General features: G+C 36.6%; 1 protein-coding gene across 4 annotated transcripts in view; it reads left to right on the plus strand.

Moving 5' to 3' along the window:
* The window catches only part of LOC132139783 (ATP-binding cassette sub-family A member 2-like), a 61071-nt gene that overhangs the window by 17890 nt on the left and 23632 nt on the right, over positions 1 to 19549 (plus strand). For all 4 annotated transcript variants that reach the window (XM_059548397.1, XM_059548400.1, XM_059548399.1 and 1 more), the window contains exons 2-6: positions 11654 to 11747; positions 15717 to 15828; positions 16620 to 16783; positions 18765 to 18886; positions 19300 to 19410. In XM_059548397.1, the coding sequence (XP_059404380.1) occupies positions 11654 to 11747; positions 15717 to 15828; positions 16620 to 16783; positions 18765 to 18886; positions 19300 to 19410 (603 nt within the window). The remainder of the gene's footprint in view (positions 1 to 11653; positions 11748 to 15716; positions 15829 to 16619; positions 16784 to 18764; positions 18887 to 19299; positions 19411 to 19549) is intronic.

Genomic DNA, 19549 nt, shown 5'->3' on the forward strand with positions numbered 1-19549 from the left:
GACTGTTTCTTTCAGTGGTGAGTTTTAATTTAAAATGTTTCTGATAGCCTACTTTTAACGTAAGAAAAGGAAATAGAATAGGCTGTATTCTGTGTTTAAATGTGTTGGCACTTGCTTGAGCAACTTATACAGGCCTAGAAGTCAAATTCATGAATAATAGCCTACATTGTTTATAGCTATTTTTTGAGTTTATGAAACATTGTTACTGTACTGTGATAAAAGAGGATCACAATGCTGAAAAAGCATTTTCAGGAACAGCAACTGCAAACGTGTCCTGTGTGAAAGCATAATGAGTCTGTGCTGCTTCTGCACCACATACATAATGCACATGGACCACATACGCACTGCATTACATTTACATTTAATCATTTAGCAGACACTTTTATCCAAAGCGACTTACAAATGAGAACAATAGAAGCAGTCAGGTCAACAAGAGAACAACAACAGTATACAAGTGCCATGACAAGTCTCAGTTAGTCTAGTATAGAACGCATAGCCAGGTTTTTTTTGTTTTTTTTTTAATAAATGAAAAGACAAGAAAAGGAAAAGTGCTAGTATTAGTTGGTTAAGTGCTGTCGAAAAAGATGAGTCTTTAGATGTTTCTTGAAAATGAGTAAAGACTCTGAGTAAAGAATTGAGATTGGGAGGTCATTCCACCAGCTGGGCACAGTCCAGGAAAAGGTCTGTGAGAGTGACTTTGAACTTCTTTGGGATGGCACCACAAGGCGTCGTTCACTTGCAGAGCGCAAACTTCTGGAGGGCACATAAGATTTAACCAGTGAGTTTAGGTAAGTTGGTGCCGTGCCAGTGGTCGTCTTGTAGGCAAGCATCAGTACCTTGAATTTGATGCGAGCGGCTACTGGTAGCCAGTGTAACCTGATGAGGAGAGGAGTAACGTGAGCTTTTTTTGGCTCATTGAAGACAACCCTGCAGATGGAGTATGTGTGAAACAGGCATAAGGCAGTGCTACATTGTAGTTTATATACATTTAGGGGCAGTGCTTAGAAATCAAAAAGTCAAAACACCTAGGAGACAATCTTAAATCATGCAAATAAAGTATTCAGGTATAGCAACCTTCCCCATTTCACCAGTCCTAATCCAGTCACCATAAATATTTAAAGAATGGGACAGGGGCATCAAGAGTATTAACGACAAAAGGTGAGTGTTTCAGTAATCTGTCTTATTTGACTTACAATAAAACGAACAGGAACTGACTGGAACCTCTTTATACAAACTTTAACAGAAGCATTTATTTGATTTCATCCATAAATCCTAAATACAATGTATTTCGCCTTAGTTTTTCATATGATGTTATGTCACCTCAGAAAATGAAATAGGGATGCACAATATATTGGCCACCATATCGATATCGGCCAATAAATGTTAATTTTTCTGTTATAGTTACTGATAAAAGAATTTGGCCGATATCTTAGAGCCGATAAATAATGCATTATTTCCTGCAGAGACACTTCAGATGTGCACTGTTCACCATGATGGTTTTTCACTGCTTGAAATATCATTGGAAACACTTCTAAAATAATGTGATGGAATCTTTGTTCGCCCGTGTTTTAGCATGTTGTTAAGGGAAGAGCGCATCCACAACAGATCCACACGACTAGCACAGTTAAGTTCGCTTGTTCATTTGTATGTTGTAATATTGTGTTTATTTATGCATATAAATCAGATTTTCTCATATACAATGTGTTTGGTTAAGCTATAGCCTATAACCTATAGAGGGTTAATAGAGTGCTTCAGTTTACTGGTGATCATATTTAGCTCAGCACACGCAGCTTAAACAGCAACTTACAACATTAATAACTAAGATTGAGATTGCTATATATATATATATAACTGTTTAAATTTATTTCTTTAATGTTTTTCTTGTGGCCCGAACATAGTGAAAACAATGAGAAGAAACGTATTTCGTGTTGAACAGGTTGTTTTTGGAAATCGTGCATAAAATAAAGCTGTTCTTTTGTTTCATTGATAAAGTGTTACTGAAGTGTAAAAGTTTTATTTAGGCTATAGGCTTATAATTCATAAAATAGGATATAATAAACCTGTTTTAGAAAAAGACATTTTTTAAACATTTTCATTGAGGAGTAGGCTAAGCTAATAGCCTCATTTATTTTTTTCCTCACAGGCTGCGAGTCACAGCGTGTCAGTTATACGGTGATGCGCTATGAAATTGTTGCGAAGCAAATTAATTGTAATATTAATTTAATAATAAAAGTAACCTAATAATAATCATAACCAGAAAATAACAGGTCTACATTAATTGGAAATGCCAAATACTCTTAATAATGACAATATTTAATGATTTTGACAATATCTCTGGCTATAGTCCTTACATGATTGTCCTCTTTCAACACACTCCATCGTCTTATCGCCTTATTTATTTATTTTTTTACACGTAAGTAATGTTGTCCAGTAACTTGTTTCGATTAAGCATTATTTTATTTATTTGTAAGGCTGCTTTATGTTTGATTTATGTTGAAGTGTTTAATGCCTTTTAAAGGTGAGACTTTTTTGGTAATCAGGCTCTCAAAAATTATGTACAAATATGGATTTAGATTTATCGGCCAACATATCGGTTATCGGCTTTCATATTTAAGGAATTATCATTATCAGCCAAAATTTTCATATTGGGGTATCCCTAAAATGAAGAACATCAAAAGCTTACAGTCATCCTAAACTTGCCAAGGTACCAGCTCAATAACACCCTCCTCAAAATGCTGTCTAATTATCGCTATCAACAAAAATTGACAATTGGTTTGCTCTCTCTCCCATTCTTTTTCATAGTTAAATATATAGTTAGTTTCATAGGGCTCTGGGCCTTGAGCTGTGGTAAGAGTTACATATCTATTCATCTTCTCTCGGCTGTGCATAATTCATGATGGGATTGACATGCTGTCCTTCACCCTTTATCGTCTCTCCCTAAAAGGAAGTGGCACAGTTTGGTTCCGTTTTCCCCTTTCTAGAAAATATGCCCTTTCTCAACCTTACACCTGTCATAGTACAAAAGACTGAATGCCCACTGGAATTTCATGAATGGCTGCCTTATTTTGTATTCTCTTTTTCACTGTTTCTTGCTGTCGATGTCCATTTTCCCTCACACTGTGTAAAAAAAGTCAAGTTAAATTTATATAGCACATTATACAATACATATGGTTTCAAAGCAGCTTCACAGTTATAAAAGAAAGAAAATAACAGTATTAATGTTGAAAGTTCTTCAATTATGAAACAAATTTCAGAGGTTGGTTATGAAGTGAGTGAATAGAGTTCAACTATAAAGCAGCTCTACAGATGCTTATAGTGTCTATATTTAGCTTACATCAGTTCAGTGTCGATTCAGTTTAAAAGTGCAGAGTTTATTCAATTAAAAAGATTAATTGAGCTGTAAGCTCAGACAAAATATCATGATAATTTTCATTAAAGATATTCAAATATTTTAAGGAGAACAGACCTGAACATGTGTAGAGGTTCAATTAATGTAACAATTAATGGTAGCGGGGTCTGTCACAGTGAGCGCTGATGTTATGATAACGGCAAATTCTCTGACTGGACCCGCTTCAGTATTGTGGTTAGAGCAGTTTTTACCCATGTTTTGGTCATTAAAATGTTTCTTTATTATTGTTATTTTAACAATGTAGAAACCATAATGGCAGATTTGACTAAATTAACACTACTGTAAATGTATGAGTATGTGCAGTTGCAGTTTATTGCATCTATTATCGTGTGTCTTTTTAATTAGTTCCCACATCGCTGCTACCCACTTGTTTTATTTAATAGTGCATCCTTCACTTTGTTTAGAAATATTTCTATATGTTCTTTATTGCACTTCTTGGATGTTCATTAAACCGTTATTTGCATTGTGTATTATCTTGTTTTATGGGTGTGCTGAGTGACAGGAAGCTGTTGTAAAGGTAGTTAACAAATATAAAATACATCACCTACCAATGACCTGTACTTAACCCTTCCTCTCTCTCTCTCTCTCTGTCTCGCTCACAATCTCCAGCCTTCTGTTTAAATCCTGTTGACTCCCACTCTGTTTATTTCACATGCACAGTGATCCCACAGAGAGGGAAGTCTACATACAATTTTAAACACATGCATGTAGATGTCTTGTCTCATTCCACCTCTTTTCTGACTCCTGTATTCAGAAGCTTTTTATAGCCAATGGGTTCATCTGTAATGACTCTCTGCTCAGTCATTACACTGAGATGAATTAGCAACTGAAAGAACACCGAGGTTAATTAACCTTTAAATTAGGTGAGCCGTTTTCTGTAAAGCTGCCATCTACGTAACTGGCCTCCAGACACAGGCCCAGTGCATTTTAACATATACAGTGTGTAAATCTAACATACTGTATCATTTGTTTTACAGTATTTGTACATTTCCACTTTTCTGAGCAATTACATTTGTATATATTTTGTGTGTAATTTTTACATTTTATTTCCATTTTTCTGAGCAAATAATTGATAGCTTTGTTAATCAATTCTAAGCAGGTCTGTCAAAATAATTAGCTGTCACAAATTCGTAAGTGAAGCAGACACGCTTCATACTCAATAAGGTTAAGCACTGTCCTGCCTTTGTGAGTAAAAAGAAACCGGATCTCTGAATAGAGCCTAACGTCATAGTAGATGAAGAACAGAGGCTTTTGATGGTGTATTCTGCTAGTTTACTTTATTTGGTCCGTACCAAATACAATGTTAATTTCTTTTGTTAGTTTGGTGCGGTTCGCTTTCACAGAGCCAGAAATTGTTAACAAAACCACATGTGTGCTAAGGTCATCCATTAATTGGACACAAATTCTCAAGCATGGAAAAGCAGGAAGTTCGAGAACAGGCTAATCGTGGAGATTTTTCATAGTGCAATTGTTATAATTTTACTGATTTTCTGTTATCAAGTACAAATGCAAACAGATATAAAGAAAAACACCAACCCCTGCCCAATCAACATAATTTTTTTTGCTGTATTCACACATGCCAAAAAGATCCGCACCAAAGGGGAAAACGAAACCGAGTTTGTTTCAATCGAAGCAAACAAGACAGGCGTGAATACACCCTGAGTGTGATACCTTAAGCACTGCTGTGTGAGACGTGTGCAGGATCACAGGGTCAAGAGGAAAGAGGATCCCTTTTTTCCAGTGTCTATCGGAGTTCATACAATAATGGATAACATTAGGGATAACCCATTATTACAGTTCTGGGCCCTACCCATAAATGGGGATTTTGTCTAAATAAAGTCATGTCAATTCAGTTCACATCCAATGTATTTATATATTGCTTTTCAAAATGCCCATTGTTTCAGAGCAGCTCAATGAAAGTATACTGAATATATTATGATAAAGTTAGAAATACTTATCTATCCAACTTTATATAAAGAGCTGGGTGATATAGTTACATTTTGCAAGGAACTCAAAAAGACATTTACATCCGACCAGGAAACTTAGAACAGGGAACGCAAATATACAGGACAAGGAACACCTGGGACTAATAAAACAACATAGGATGCACCTGGGACAAATGAATACGCCGGGGACAGAAACTGGGTTACAGAGAGAAAAGCAAACACAAAACACGGAGCAGAGTCTGACAATAATATCATTTATAATAGGGCTGCACGATATTGGGAAAAAATGACATTGCGATATTATATTTTTCCTCGATATATATTGCGATATGAAATCTAATCTAATTTTTTCTTACAAACAAAAATGGGGTGAGCCCCATTACATTCTCATTTGAAATGATTTAAACATCAGAGTATTATTTAAATTAGAGTAAATTATTTGTTAGTAACTTTAGGATATGGTTTGAATTGTTAACATATTAACTAACATGAACTTACCACGAGCAATACTTTTGTTACTATATTTATTAATCTTTGTTTATCTTAGTTTATAAAATCACAGCTGTTCATTGTTTGGTAATGTTACTTCACAGTGCGTTAACTATGTTAACAAATACTGTACAACTTTTGATTTCAACAATGAAGGCTATAGCCTAAATGTTGAAATTAACAATGTTTTAGAAGTGCAGTTTAGTAATAGTAAATGTTAAATAATGTAGTTATTTAGTGTAATAAATAGAACATTATTGTAAAGTGTTACAGATTTTTTTTTTATACACCAATTCAGACGTCTCGTGAGACCAGTGTTGGACTGGTCAGTTGTTTAAACCATTCATTAAATTGAATCGGTTCAAAGGAATCATTAGTTCGCGAATCAGGTGTATGGCACGCGTTGTGTAATTATCTCTGCAGTTTAGGATAGTTTTTTTTTTTTTTTCAGCGCTCGTTTTGTATGAAGACAGTGAAGGTGAGCGTGGCCAGGGCTCGCTCGCTCTCTCTCTCTCTAAAGGAGCTGCACTGTGAAATGTACAAAGATCTTTGTTAGTGAAGAACAATACAAGTTACATTAGCAAGAAGTTGGAACCATTTCAACTTTAAAGCTTTCAGCTCTTAATGCACTTGTTAATCACTTTTGAATGTGCTGTTGTAATGAGATTTGAACAAATCCATAAATGTTTATTCAGCTTTCTTTGTCGGTGACTGACTGAAATGGGTTTAATTTTAGGATAAACTTTCATGATCTTCACTCAGAACTTGAAATATTATATCCGGGTATTATCTAGTCGAGTTATTCATATGAAAAACAAAGCATTGCATGTTGTATTGCGGTCCCTTGTCCTTTGTTGTTGTCCGGATGGAATGGTTTCTGTATAACCTGCTCGGGATGGAAATGCAGCAATGTCCCGGTGAGTCTCAGGAGAAATATGTCTATAGCCTGGAGCTGTTAGATATTAAAAGAGTAATCAATCCAGTGTGAATGACCACAAATCTGTTCTTCAAGCCCTGGCTGCCTGGAGTGTGAGGCTAGAGTTGAGGAACGAGAAACTGCATTACCTTTAAGATGAAGCACATTCAACACGCTTGCCATTAATACACCTTACTCATTTTAGTTCAGTTTATTTGTATTGCGCTGATTTATTTGTATTTTATTGGTACAGTTGCATTTGTCTAAAGCAGCTTTACGTAGTTTGTGGCCTAACGTCGAGGTCTTGCACTTACAAGCAGATACAGATAGAAGAACAGGGATGGGCCATAAAATGGCTAAAAGTGTTGCTAAAGTGATTGATTACTACATTACATACTGCATCAGTAATTATTCCAATAATTGTTAATAATAAATGTAACTTCATTTTCATTGGACAATGGTGCTATTGCTGCCATTTTAAGCAATAAATACACCCTCACTGAAACACGCAGACTTTCTGATCATGCACACTATAATAATTCCGAAACATACCCATTTCTAAAACACAGCTCACACAAACACAAATAGTGCTCTGTGTCTCGATCCCGGGTGTCTGTGGGGCCTGTTTGCATGCGCTGGTTAGTAGAATGTAATTATGAATTCTAAATTATGTTTTGTGCATGTGAGTTTTGTCTGATTATGCAGGCTCTGTTCATATGAGCTGTCTGGGGAGAGACGGCTTGAACGGAGGTTTATATGAGCTGTACTTCAGTTCTCGCACAGTAAAAACAATTACATTATCTCAAATTTACTTGACAGAAAACCTCATATCTCTAAGCATGCATTGTTATTGGAGGATAAGTGTTTTAGCTTGCATTATTTGCCTGTTGGTTGGTGATGGATGCTGTGCTTGGTGGACAGTGGCACAAAGATTTAATTCAGTCATTTGGTGAATGGAAAGTGTGTTTTAGCAGATAAAGTATAAAGAGGGGACAGCTGAAAGACACTGACTGGACGTTGGTCGTATGAATAAGATTCAGAAAGAGCTTTATTGCCAAGTGTGAGTACACACACATGGAATTTGTCTTGGTGACAGAATCTTCAGTACACAGTCAGGATGTGATAAGATACAGATAGATAACAAAATAAAAATAAGTGAGTAATAATAAATATGTAAAAAAAACAATAAACACCAGACAAAGAGACTGTAAACAGTATCTTGTATGTACAGATATATTGTATGTGCTATAGACAAATTATTCAAGGGAATGTGGATAGATGTAAGATATATATATACATATATGTATACAGTATATACATACGGTTAATAAATATAAGTATGACGCTGAAGACTGGAGAAATGGCTGCTGAAAATGCATCTTTGTCATCACATGAATAAATTACATTTTTTTATTTATTTTTATTTTTTTATATTACTGTTCTTAATGTATTTTTGATTAAATAAATGCAGCTTTGGTGAACACTTATAAAAACGTACAAAAATCTTACCAGTCTGTGAAGATGGTGATATCGGTTTTATACAATAGTTCTAGAAGTAAGTTAGAATTACCTCTAAAATGTACATGTTCGACAAATTTGACCAGTTCAATACATCAGGTAGTCCTCAAATTTAATTGGCTGAGCAGCATTCCAGGAGATGTTGAAATGGAGTCCAACAGCACAAAACATTTCACTGTTTATGTAGAAACTATGTTGCTATAACGTGTTCTGAAATCGGCTCAAAATATCAAGCTATATATATAAATATATATAGATATATATATATAAATATCAACATGTTTCATATCCTCCGACTGAGTGGAAAATCTAACCGTTGGCTATTCCACCATTTTATCTGAACATGGAAAAGCAGTTATAGTCTGAAGCTAAACCATCATACACTATAGTGACCCTCATACACTATGCAACGACTGTAAATCGGTGCAAAAATCTGGGTCGTGTAGTGTAACTGTTATTGCATATTTATATTAGACAAATTAGATTATTACCAAAACTAAAGACGTTTAAGGTTTCTCCACCGCAATAATCCATCACTTTCATAAGGTTGTTGAAAAAAACGGTTCGATTTCGATTTTGGTCTCCAATTATCATGAAAATACAAAAATCGAGATAAAATGATTATTGCGCCCCAATCCACCACCTTTTTATTATCGTTCCTCCATAAAAACCCAATTTCCCGTGCAAATCAGTAAAATCAGGTTACATGATATTTACATAATGGGACATGCTTTATTTATAAAAGTTTATTTATTCATGTTTTTAAAAGCGTGAAAGAGAACTTTCTCTGTTCCTCAGGAAGAGATATGCGCTTAGAGACGGATCAGAACACGGACATGTAAAGTCATCATTTAGCCCAAGGTGCGCGCCTAAACGCTCACCTTATACACGCACAAATGTGTCAAAATGCAGCTTAGTGATTCATGTATACCTTCGTCGGTCATGTAATAAATAAACGTAAAGAGTTGAGAATGAAAATACGTGTGTTAAGGTAATTTGGATCCATGTGGCTCTTAAAGTAACAGCGGGCTATTTTCCAGCTGCGACTGTGTGTTTATTAATCAAACAACAAAAGACAAATCTATAATCACACACTGCTCTTGATTGAAGGACTTTTGTAGCTTTAAGAAACAAAAAAAGTTTAATTCTTACAGTGAAGACTGCTGTTTTATTTTACATTTGATTATTAATTTCTGTAGTAGGCTGTAAACTGCTTGAGACTTGCATAAAATAAACATTAAAGCACAGTTTGTATCTTTTTATTCTATTGTATTTATCCTTTGCTTTTATTACTTAGTTTAATTATTTTCAATTATTTTCAATTATATTGTGGACTTTTTGTTTGTTTGTTTGAAATTTCGCTGGTCTCTACAATGTAGATGTCGTAGCAACCTTATTTACAGAAAATACATATTTGATATCTATCACTTTCTTTAAATAAATCACTCATATAAAGTTTTGGTCATATGGCCCCCTAATAATCGTGTTAAATAATCGTGATTACAGTATTGACCGAAATAATCGTGATTATGATTTTTGTCATAATCGAGCAGCCCTACTGTCATAACTCAATTATTGATTGTTTGCATGCCCTTTCTGTCTTCCACATTTAAATTATGTAAACATTTCTAGCAGAACAGTGGGTGATATATGACCAAAATCTTGTACCATGAGATGTGTCATGGTAAAGATATATATCAGAATAAAGTAGTTCGATCTGTAGAGCTGCAATGAAACAATGTGTATTGTGAAAAGCGCTATACAAATACACTTGACTTCACTTCAGAATAGGAGCAGTGCTCATAGGCAGACACAATAGCTCCATTCATAATAGATGAACAGACTCTAACATACAAATTATAATTTAAAACTGACTGTTAGTGAAGCAATCTTTCTTTGCCCCTTTAATAAGCCACAGGACTTTCTAAAAAGAAACAAGCAGTCTTTGGCTGGTGTTTACAACTCCCGTGCTCAGCACTGAGGGTCTCGTAAGCTAAGCTTTGTGTGCTGTGTCAGATGCGGCTTTGTGTATTGAGAGATGCATGTAAAAGGAGCTTCTTGTTTGTTGTGACCTTCAGAAATGGCAGAGATGGGGAGAATGTCTAGCAGCAAGAGAAAAACCTCTGCACCTTCTCTTGTCACTTGTCAACAGAGACAGGATGTGGGGTCAGTGTTGTTGTGGTGATGTTGCAGTGAAAGTCACATTGTGGTCAGGACAGGATGACCTTAGATACTGATCTGAGATCAGGCTCTCTCGGTCAAGCACAGATGGCAGCTGCAAGCATTCTTAGAGGGATGAAGAGTAAAAGGCTGATCTCAGTTCAGCTATAAATAACATCCTAAGCTATAACCCTGTGAGTTCCTAATCACAGTGTACACTTCAACCAAAAGCTTATTTCTCAGTAACTTCAGTTCAGATTTGTCCAAAGATGAGCCTCCTGCAGAGAGAGAGAGAGAGAGAGAGAGAGAGAGAGAGAGAGAGAGAGAGAGAGAGAGAGAGAGAGAGAGAGAGAGAGAGAGAGAGAGAGAGAGAGAGAGAGAGAGAGAGAGAGAGAGAGAGAGAGAGAGAGAGAGAGAGAGAGAGAGAACAAATAAGGAAGTAGTGGAAATAATTCAGGGGTAAATATTGGAAGATGCAGCTTTTTTCTGCTGTACTTTGCACACTTTAAAAACCGTGCCTAACAGCAGCCACCTGCTGTGGAGTGTGTGTGTGTGTGTGTGTGTGTGTGTGTCTATATACAATATCCTCCTTCACCTCTTTTAATAATTGTTGGAACGGGCTGTTTGGAAGCACTAGCAGGTGTGTTAGCCAACACACTAGCAAATATTGCACGTCAAGCAAACTCTCGAATTGGCCAGTCTGTTTTTACCAGATCAATCCCTGACACTGGACTCAATCAGAGTTCAACCTTGGGATTTTTTTCTTGCTTATCTTCTTGAGCCAACCAACAATTTTACTGACCTCATTATGAAAAAATGAAATGTATTTTTATATTTACTACTGTATTTTATTTGATCAAAAATGACTTCAGTCTTCAGTGTCACATGATCCTTCATTTATCTTTCTAATATGCTGATTTGGTGCTCAAGAAATATTAAAATAAAAAAAATCCAGAAAATACAAAAAAGCAATTTTTGTGGAAACTACACTACATTTCAGATATATTTTAATAGAAAGTTTAAACAAACTTGCCCCTGGTCCAGTGGGCTATTTTTATTGATGAGCCCTAGTTGAACTGTGTGACACTTCAGATGTTCAGTCAAAGAGGTTCAGACCAACCGTGAATTAACTATGCAGTATGTATATAACCACCAGCAGCCTCTGTGGCTAGTGTGGCTTTCATAACCTGTTTCTCTGTATGTTTATCTCTACAGTGGGTTCTTGCGTTTGAGATATTCATCCCCCTGGTGCTCTTCTTCATACTCCTGGGCTTGCGGCAGAAGAAGCCGGCCATTCCAGTGAAAGAAGGTAAGTTTCAACACAGTGCAGAGAGAGAAGAATATGAAGAAGAATATGAGTATGATGTGACGGAAAGAAAGGAAGGAAGAGTAAGTTGGCTCTTACCCCAGCCCAGCTCATTCTCGCCATCCAGAGGTCAGATTCCTTCAATTGTCACCTGGGGTTCCTAAGAAGTTCACATACCTACTGTACTGCAATAATGTTCTGTGTGCCTGAATTAGTTAGACTGGGTCCTTTAACCTTTATCAGTAAATAAATGGACAGTTCATTCAAAAGTAAAAATTCTGTCATCATTTGCCCACCCTCGTGTTGTTTTAAACCTGTGTGGGTTTTTTTCTTCTGCAGAAGACCAAAGGAAATACTTTGCAGAACGTCCTGGCCCTTCTTTTCTATGCAATTTGAAGATTTCAAACTCAAAAAAAAGCATCATAAAAGTAGTCCACAGTAACTTCTCCATTATATTCTGAAGCAATGAGATAGATTTGTGTGTTTAGTTTAGTTGTAGTTTGACTCCTAACCCTAAGGTTGTGGGTTCGAGTCTCGGGCCAGCAATACCACGACTGAGGTGCCCTTGAGCAAGGCATCGGACCCCTAACTGCTTCCCGGGCACTGCAGCGTAAATTGCTGCCCACTGCTCCGGGTGTGTGCTCACAGTGTGTGTGTGTGTGTGTGTGTGTGTTCACTGCTGTGTGTGTGCACTTTGGATGAGTTAAACACAGAGCACAAATTCTGAGTATGGGTCACCATACTTGGCTGTATGTCACGTCACTCTCACTTTTTTTTCACTTTTTAAATCTTATTCTAGCTCTTAAATCTTGTGCTCATTCATGTACATTCAGATTGCAGGTTTTACCAACTGTGAATGTTGAACTTTCGTTTGTATGGAAAAGGGAGAACATTCTGGCTTATATAACCTTTCGTGTTCCACTGAAGACAAGAAATACATACAGGTTTGGAACGACACAAAGATAATAAAATGATGACATATTTTTAATTTTTGGGGTGAACTATACTTTAAGTGTTGTTTGTGGTATATCATTTTTCTATATGGTTCATACAACTTTGCCAATCTGTCATTGATTGCAAAGATTTTTGGCTGTTAGACAGAGCTTTAGCCATGTAGTATTTTTTTATTCATAGAACATCCTCATTTGCATGTCATCACAATGTCTGTTATTTTCAGTGCTGAAATCATACCATGTTTTGTTTTATTTTTTTCTTCTTTCTGTCGTCTGTCCTCAATACTTTTGTATCTCTCTCTCTCTCTCTACTTCTGTCTTTCATTCTTTTTTTCCCTCACCATGCATGTTAACTGCATGCTGGACCAGTGTGTAAGTCAAAATGTTTTTTGTGTGTGTGTGTTGCTGAATTCTTTTGAGTTTGTGGGATCATTTCACTGTGTGTCCTTTAATTGTGAGTGGGTGTTTTTTCATGGATTCTATGTGGACTCTATTAAATGTGTTTAATGTGCTGCTGTTGTGTATTTGTCATATCAACTCTCATGCATCGATCTAATTCTAAAGGGGCACATATGACTCAATCAGTAATGACTGGAGACTGGAGCCTTCCCATATGTCAACATACATGCCAACAACGCATACACATGATGTATAAAAAAAAATAATAATAATAACATTGTGACATAACCAGGTGTGATGCATCAAGATTCCAGCAATATGAAATTTGTACATCTGCACTGAAGGCTCATGTAAGCACCAAAAGTTTAGAAATGCACTACTAGCATAAATCCTCCATTTCTTGGCATAAATGCATTAAAGTAACTGCTTATTATTGAAGACCAGTAATAATGCTTTTTTTTTTGTATTCCATAATAATGGCAAAATACAGTAACAACGTCAAAGTCTGACAAGCCCCTTTTTATTTAGTATTGTTTTACACTCCTGTTCAGACATTTGGAGTCAGTAAGAGTTCTTTTTATTAATACTTTTATTCAGCAAGCACGAGACTGACAGTAAAGACATTTATAATGTTATGAAAGATTTATATTTCTGAAGGATCATTTTACACTTTTGAAAACTTGGCTGCTAAAAAATCAACAAAACATTTGAAATTGTAAAAAAATTTCACAGTATCACATTGTCCAGAACCCCATTGCACCTAGAGTGTTTTTAAACATTAGTCACAGTGCTGTTCTTGTCATTATCATGGCTGATTTCAGAAACTAGGATTAGCATAGCTTTTATCGCTTGCCATTTTATTGCATCATGCCTGGTGTAAGAGGTTTAGGTGTTGGGCCCCCATATGTCTCTCTGAACACTAACATAATCCACAATCCACTGTGAATGAAAGATCTTTCTTACAACAACAAGTTATTCAAACACCTCGTCTTCACACATTTGTATTCCTCAACCAATAAGCTGTTATAATAATTGTCTGAGACTCTCGCGCTCTCTCACACACTTACTGAATTCATCCACTTACTGAGCCATCAGGTTATTTCCCTTGACTGATCTTTGCTCTTTTAATCCTCAACTGTGTTTGTGGAGCGGGAGCAGATGTCAGATATATAAAAGTTAGGAAACCGAGGCCATAAACACAGCTACCTCTTGTGAGCAGACAACCTGTCACTGGAACAGCAGAAATATAACATGCCTCAGTGTTAATGTCAATCGGGGTATGTTTTTTGCAGAGTCGTCAGATGCTGATGGCAAGCGGTGTTTAGCTAACGCTGCTGCTTCTGGGTGAAGTGACGTGGCATGTTGCGGCAGAGCTCTTTTCTTTTCTTTTTTTTATCATATAGGAAGCAAGTTAGTACTGTTGGGATATATATTGTTTTATTCAGCTGGGATGCATTAAGTTAATCAAAAGTGACAGTAAAGACATTTTATAATATTACAAATGATGAGAGTTTGGATTCTTCTTACAGTTAAAGATTTCGATTTCCAATAATTGCTCAATCAAGCAGCATAACTGTTTCCAACACTAATATGAAATGTTTCTTGAGCACCGAATTGAAATTAGAACATTTTCTGAAGGATCATGTCACACTGAAGACTGAAGGCTGGTAAAAAAAAATCAGCTTTGCCATCACTGGAATAAATTACATTTGAAAATATATTAAAATAGAAAAGTTTAAATAAAAAAATAAAAATAAAAAAACACTGACTGAATACTGAGCCGAAACTTTTGAATGGTAGTGTTTGCTGCTTTAAAAAGAACGGTTTATTTAGGCATTACCAAACTACACTTCCCATCATTCTCTGGACTGGAGCAATTTTCCCTTTGCTATAAAATATGAAATTTTCAGTGAGCATTTGAATCACTCACATCATGACGTAATTATAATCTCTGAACTCGTCCTGATCCACAGTTGTCACTCCTAAAGTGTTTTTGGCCTTTGAGAGACTAGTATGATCATTAACCCATCCCTGAGATTTGACTCCATATCAAGTGTACACAGGAGCAGCTTGCAGTGAGGAAGTGAGTCATCTAAACACCGTGTTCTAAAAGACGTGACTGGCGGCAGCATGTGGGTGTAGAATAACCAGGCAACACAGCAATACTAGTTTTTCTCTGCTTCAGTGACAGCTTGTCCAGTAAACCTCTGTGTGTGTGTGTGTGTGTGTGTGTGTGTGTGAGAAGTTTATCGGAGCGATCTGACATCTGAAACCCTCTCTGACCCTGTGTTTGCTCTCTGATATGTGACGGCTGCTACTTTTTCTCTTCCCATCTTTTAATCTCTCCCTAAATCTTTGATCCATGGACCCTGGGAAAATATCGTTGCCATTGTTTGTTCTATTATCCCACATCCTACGATCCCGCTCATTTATTAACATTCTCACATTCCATCCATACACTGCTCTGTTTTATGTTCCTCTCCAATTCTTCATCTGAACACAACTGCACCTTCGTCAAAACCATTTAAACATCTGTGCCATACTGGATTTCAATTTTCTGTCACCTCCATCCTCTCCGTCCCTCCATCCTGGTGGTCTGGTTTCCCCCGGTTCTGTCCAGCCTTCTACAGCGCGGCCCCTCTCACCTCGGCGGGCATCATTCCCATCATGCAGTCCTTGTGTCCGGATGGTCAGAGGGATGAGTTTGGCTTCCTGCAGTATAAAAACTCCACGTGAGTCCACCTACTGTACGCTCTGTTTCTGATTTTGTCCTCTCTCGATGACTAAGATGGGCTCTGATGGTTTCTGTTTTCATTATATGGTGTGTAGAGCAGTCACTATCACAACCTGTATTAGTGATCTTACGAGCTGTTTGATTGTGTAATGGATCTTATCTTTGTGCTTTGATATGATTTTATCTTTTGGTAGATTGATGTAACTATGACCTCTGCATGACATTTCTTGGGTTTTGAAAATCCTTGATCAGTTTTACTACAGGTGTTAGGGTTAGGGTTAGGGTTAGGGTTAGGCATGGCTATTCTCATACACCAGCCACACCAGCACAAAACTTTCACTCAGGGGTTTCTAGTCATTTGACAAATGATTACAAGGAAACAGCAAGTAACGCTCTGAATTAAACAGGACATTTTGAAGCAGAAAGACTGAAATAGTATTTCCTTTAATTTGTAACTTAGGAAAATCATCAGCATATCACATCTCCAAAAACCCTGTGTTATCAAAACAAAAAGTGTTTAAAATTGTTTTTATTTATTAATTAAAATATATAACCAGAAGAAATGTATCATTGGTGTGAGATATAAATATAGAATTTTGAAGTAAAATACATATATATGTTTTCCCCCTCTCATCTGTAATCAAAATTCTTTAAACGGTATAGGCCAGTTTGGACCACACTAGTCTAAGCTATATTTTTTATTTTCGGTTGGTTACTCTGCTCATATGATTTGCCCCTCTCTTCTTAGTATAGTCCTCTCTACTTATTTTTTGTCCTCCCGTTTTTCAGTGTGACTCAGCTGTTAGAAAGGATCAGCGAAGTCGTGGAGCAGAATCACTTGTTTACGTCAGACAGGTCCAGTCTGGGAGAGGAGCTGGAGTCACTGCAGCAGCACCTTGAAAGTCTGAGCTCAGCACAAGGCCCTCTAGAGAACCACTGCAACAATAGCCACGGTCAGGAAATACATGCATACATACATACCTACACCATCTTTGACCATAACCGTAGATGCAAATTAGAAATCAGAACACTACAGGTGAAGTTGAAGTTGGAGTTTCCTACCAAAATTCGATGTAACCTGCATATTTACATAGTTTAAACACATATGACTAAAAGACGTGCTAAATGATCACATTGATTGCTTTATACTGTACCTGCATATAGAATGTTGAACTCAAGAATCAATCATCTTACATTACCATTCAACTGAGGTTGGTAATATATATATATTTTTTAAGTTTTTGTAAGAGTCTCTTGCATTCTCAAAAATACAGTAAAAACTAATATTTTAAAATATTAAAAATAACTTTTGTCTTTATTAATAGATTTATTTTTGTAATGGCAAAGTAGCAGCCATTATTCTAGTCTTCAGTATCTTCGGTATCAGTCCTCAGAATGTTAAGTGATACTTAAAGAAATGTTCTTATATGCTGATTGGGTGTTCAAGAAATTTTGTACTGCTCAATATTTTAGTTGAAACCTAAATTATTTATTTATTAAATAATTTTTAACCTATTAATCTTTTTTTTCATTATTCTTTAATGAATAGCAAGCAAGTTCAAAATAGACATTTGTGTAACAATGTAAAAGTCTTTACTGTCATTTTTAGTCAATTTAATGCAACCCTGCTAAGTATTAATTTCTTAATACTTAAAAAAAAATACTGACCTCAAACATTTACAGGTGCATCTCAATAAATTAGAATGTCGTGAAAAAGTTCATTTATTTCAGTAATTAAACTCAAATAGTGAAACTCGTGTATTAAATAAATTCAGTGCACACAGACTGAAGTAGTTTAAGTCTTTGGTTCTGTTTATTGTGATGATTTTGGCTCACATTTAACAAAAAACCACCAATTCTCAAAATCTCAACAAATTAGAATATGGTGACATGCCAATCAGCTAATCAACTCAAAACACCTGCAAAGGTTTCCTGAGCCTTCAAAATGGTCTCTCAGATTGGTTCACTAGGCTTCACAATCATGGGGAAGTTGATCTGAAAGTTTTCCAGAAGATGATCATTGACACCCTTCACAAGGAGGGTAAGCCACAAACATTCATTGCCAAAGAAGCTGGCTGTTCACAGAGTGCTGTGTCCAAGCATGTTAACAGAAAGTGGAAGAAAAACGTGTGAAAGAAAAAGATGCACAACAACCGAGAGAACTGCAGCCTTATGTCAAACAAAATCGAATCAAGATTTTTAATGGACTTCACAAGGAGTAGACTGAGGCTGGGGTCAAGCCATCAAGAGCCACCACACACAGACGTGTCAAGGAATTAACTGAACCACAGACAACGTCAGAGGCGTCTTACCTGGGCTAAGGAGAATAACTGGACTGTTGCACAGTGGTCCAAAGTCATCTTTTCAGATGAGAGCAAGTTTTGTATTTCATTTGCAAACCAAGGCTTAGAGTCTGGAGAAAGGGTGGAGAAGCTCATAGCCCAAGTTACTTGAAGCCCAGTGTTAAGTTTCCACAGTCTGTGATGATTTGGGGTACAATGTCATCTGCTGGTGTTGGTCCATTTGAGTTTTTTGAAAACCAAAGTCACTGCACCTATTTACCAAGAAACTTTGGAGCCCTTCATGCTTCCTTCTGCTGACCAGCTTTTTGAAGATGCTGATTTCATTTTCCAGCAGGATTTTTCACCTGAAGTATTCTAATTTGTTGAGAGTGAATTGATGGGTTTTTGTTAAATGTGAGCTAAAATCATCACAATTAAAGGAACTAAAGACTTAAACTACTTCAGTCTGTGTGCATTGAATTTATTTACTACATGAGTTTCACAATTTGAGTTGAATTACTGAAATAAATGAACTTTTCCACGACATTCTAATTTATTGAGATGCACCTGTAAATGGTAGTGTACATTTGACAACTGCAGCAATTAAAAAATTATTTTGATGAAAAATTTAGTGTGCATGTCCCCGCTTTAGGTTTTACTGTGGGAAGTGTCCTCAGGAACCAGTCGATGTTCCAGCAGTTTCTGATCAGAAACCTTTCCCTGCCAAACGACACCGCCAGTCTGCTGCTCTCCTCCCCCATCAACCTGAAAGAGGTCTGTTTTCCCACCTCAACTTCCTTTTTCCTCCAACCCAGGTCAGACAGCAGTGCTTTTGAAGTCCAAATCATGACTCAGCGTCATGCTCCTCTGAGCTTTCTTCCTCTTTCATCCTCTTTGGAGTCTCATCTCGAGTTTGCAGCACCATTAATGATTCTGCTCCATGAAAACAGAGAGAGAAAATGTGAGATAGAATCTAATGCTTTAGGGCAGATGAGCTCCAGCGTAACACCCTCTAATGTGTTGGGATAACGTTCTGTAGTGTTGAGATTTTCTCTTGTGAGTTTCCGAATGAAATGTTAATTTTCCTGAGGGAGTTTTCTTTCTTCTTTTCTCTGGCTATTTTAAGCATATGTGTGAGACTGGAGTTTCTAAATCTGTGCTTGTGTATGTGTGTGTACTCTGTTCAGGTGTATAATCTCATCTTTGGGACGTATCCTAAAGTGGGCTCAAAGGTAGGAGAAAAAGATGAAGGACAGCATGAACTCCACAGTCCTGGAGAGAAGCTTGTACAGCTGGAGGTACAGAATGGCAAAAACACACACATTTCCTTGTGCATGCGTGTATATACATTACTGTTCAAAAGTTTGGGGTCAAATTTTGTATAACAGTAACTGCTAATTGAATAAATATAAAAATAAATGTGGTTTAAAAATAACA

This window comes from Carassius carassius, chromosome 4 (genome assembly GCF_963082965.1).
Source record: "Carassius carassius chromosome 4, fCarCar2.1, whole genome shotgun sequence".
Lineage (NCBI taxonomy): Eukaryota > Metazoa > Chordata > Actinopteri > Cypriniformes > Cyprinidae > Carassius > Carassius carassius.